General features: G+C 47.1%; 1 protein-coding gene across 1 annotated transcript in view; it reads right to left on the bottom strand.

Annotated features, from left to right (window-relative positions):
• Positions 1–648: 648 nt before the first annotated feature.
• LOC116005730 overlaps positions 649–2,310 on the bottom strand; it is a 19,502-nt gene continuing 17,840 nt past the window's right edge. Inside the window, exons 2-3 of the mRNA XM_031245968.1 lie at positions 1,420–1,611; positions 649–1,302 (exon numbers count right to left, since the gene is read on the bottom strand). Coding sequence (XP_031101828.1) covers positions 649–1,302; positions 1,420–1,611 — 846 coding nt within the window. The remainder of the gene's footprint in view (positions 1,303–1,419; positions 1,612–2,310) is intronic.

Here is a 2,310-nt window from a genome sequence, read left to right as displayed (position 1 = left end):
CCTGGTGTGTCGTATTCCGTACTGTTGGCAAAAGTCTCTAAAGGGTCGGCAATCGAACTGTCTTCCATTGTCACTAACCAGGTGCTCCGGGAGCCCAAATCGACAAATGACTTTCCTCCAAAGGAACTTGCGGCATTAAAACTCAGTGATAGTGGCCAAGGGCTCGGCTTCTACCCATTTGGTGAAGTAATCCACAGCCACCACACAAAATCGCAACCGTCCGAGTGCCTGGGGCAAGGGCCCTACGATATCTATTCCCCATTTGGCGAAGGGGATAGCTACCGTAATCGGAGTATAGAAGGAGGCCGACCGAGTGTCTTTCTTGGTGAAAGACTGACATATCGCACATCTAGCGACTCGGTCGATGCAGTCCTTGACCATAGTGGGCCAATAATATCCTTGTAATACTATCTTGCGGGCTAGTGTATGGGCCCCTTGATGAGCTGAACAAATTCCTCGATGTGCCTCCTCCATGACTTGGTTTTCCTCAGAAGGAAACAAACACCTTAACAACGGTCCCCCGAAGGACTTCTTGTACATGTGACCATCTATCAACACATAGGCAGGAGATCGTCTCTGGATTTTTGCTGCTTCAGCCGGGTCATCAGGGAGGTCCCCTTTTTCCTTATACCTACGAATTTCCTCCATCTAGAATACTTCTGGATGTTCCTCAGGGTTCAGTTCCTCAGTGATACAAACGTCTTTTGGAACGACTTTTGGTTCTATGCTGGGTAGCAAGATTCGTTCATTCTGACAGATTCTGATGAGATTATCCGGTATTCCTCCTAAGGCCATTTTGGACAGAATATCGGCCTTTGTGTTCTCAGCGCGGGGCACGTGCTCTAACTCATAAGCTTCAAATTCACCCAAAAGTCCCTCAATGATTTTTTTATACCGTCCGAGTCTTTCATTTTTCGCCTCACATGTTCCGGTTACCTGTCCGGCCACTAAGCGGGAGTCGGTCTTTATCCAGATCCTCTGGACTTTAAGGGCTTTGGCCATCCGCAATCCTCCGATCATGGCCTCATACTCGGCTTCATTATTCGAGACTCTGAGCTCGTACGTTAATGAATAGTATAAGCGGAAACCTTTAGGAGTCGTCAACATGATCCCACCTCCGCAATGGTGCTGACTGGCGGCTCCATCAGCGTGCATTTCCCACCAATCCCCTTCCTCAGGGGCCTTGGCGTTGGGTTCAGGACTCTGAGCGGTGCATTCTACTATAAAATCGGCTAAGGCCTGACCTTTCACTGAGGGGCGAGGGTGGTACTCAATCCCATATTGTGTGAGCTCTACGGCCCACTTTACCAAACGCCCCGAAGAGTTGGGATTTCGTAAAACACCTGCCAAAGGCTGATCAGTTAAGACTCGGATGGGATGGGCCTAGAGATACGATACCAGCTTCCGGGTAGTGATTACCAGAGCGTACACCACCTTTTCCAAGGCGGTATAACGAATTTCTGAGGCTTTTAAAGCTCGACTGACATAATAGACCGGATGTTGTACTCGCTCTTCCTCTCGGATTAACACAGAACTAACAGCTTTTTGAGAAGCGGCCAGATAAAGGAATAACACTTCCCCTTCCTTTGGAGTAGATAGCAGTGGCGGAGTCTGTAAGCAATTTTTTAACTCGTCGAACGACTTTTGGCATTCTTCCGTCCAGCGAAACCCTTTCCTTTTCTTCATAGCTTCGAAAAAGGGTAAAGCCCGGTCTGTTGATTTGGACAAGAACCTGTTTAAGGCCGCGAGTCACCCGGTCAACCTTTGTAACTCTTTCAAGGTCCCGGGAGGCTGGATATCAAGTATAGCCTTCACCTTTTCAGGGTTAGGCTCGATTCCTTTCCGAGTGACCATATTGTTAGGAACATCATGTAATAGGTTTTGATGATACCAACTGTTAAGTAGAAATCCCCGAGTCTCGACGCATAGGCAAAACGCTGTAAGTTCGACAAGTAAACCAAGAGCGAAAATACAACCGGGAAACTTTGAGCTCAACTCGGAAAATATTTAAGCTTGAGGTAAATTTGTTTGAACATCTTAGAAGTCTCGTGTGTTGTAATCATATAGACAGATCAGAAGAAGGCATGGGACAACACTGGAGGAATAAGGGTCTGCGAGACATCAACTAAGTCTCGAGACATAAGCAGAGTTCGAGAGGTAGGACCTCTCGATACAGTTATCCAGTTCGAGACATAAACAGAGTTCGAGAGATAGACCTCTCGATATTTGAGTTCGAGACATTAAGCGATCAAGATATCAACCTTGGTCTCGATACACTAACAATTCTCCAACAAAGCTGAATGACGGTCA

This window comes from Ipomoea triloba, chromosome 15 (assembly GCF_003576645.1).
Source record: "Ipomoea triloba cultivar NCNSP0323 chromosome 15, ASM357664v1".
In the NCBI taxonomy this organism is placed as follows: domain Eukaryota; kingdom Viridiplantae; phylum Streptophyta; class Magnoliopsida; order Solanales; family Convolvulaceae; genus Ipomoea; species Ipomoea triloba.
The sequence above is the reverse complement of the archived record's forward strand: the minus strand, read 5'-3'. Positions and strand labels throughout refer to the sequence as shown.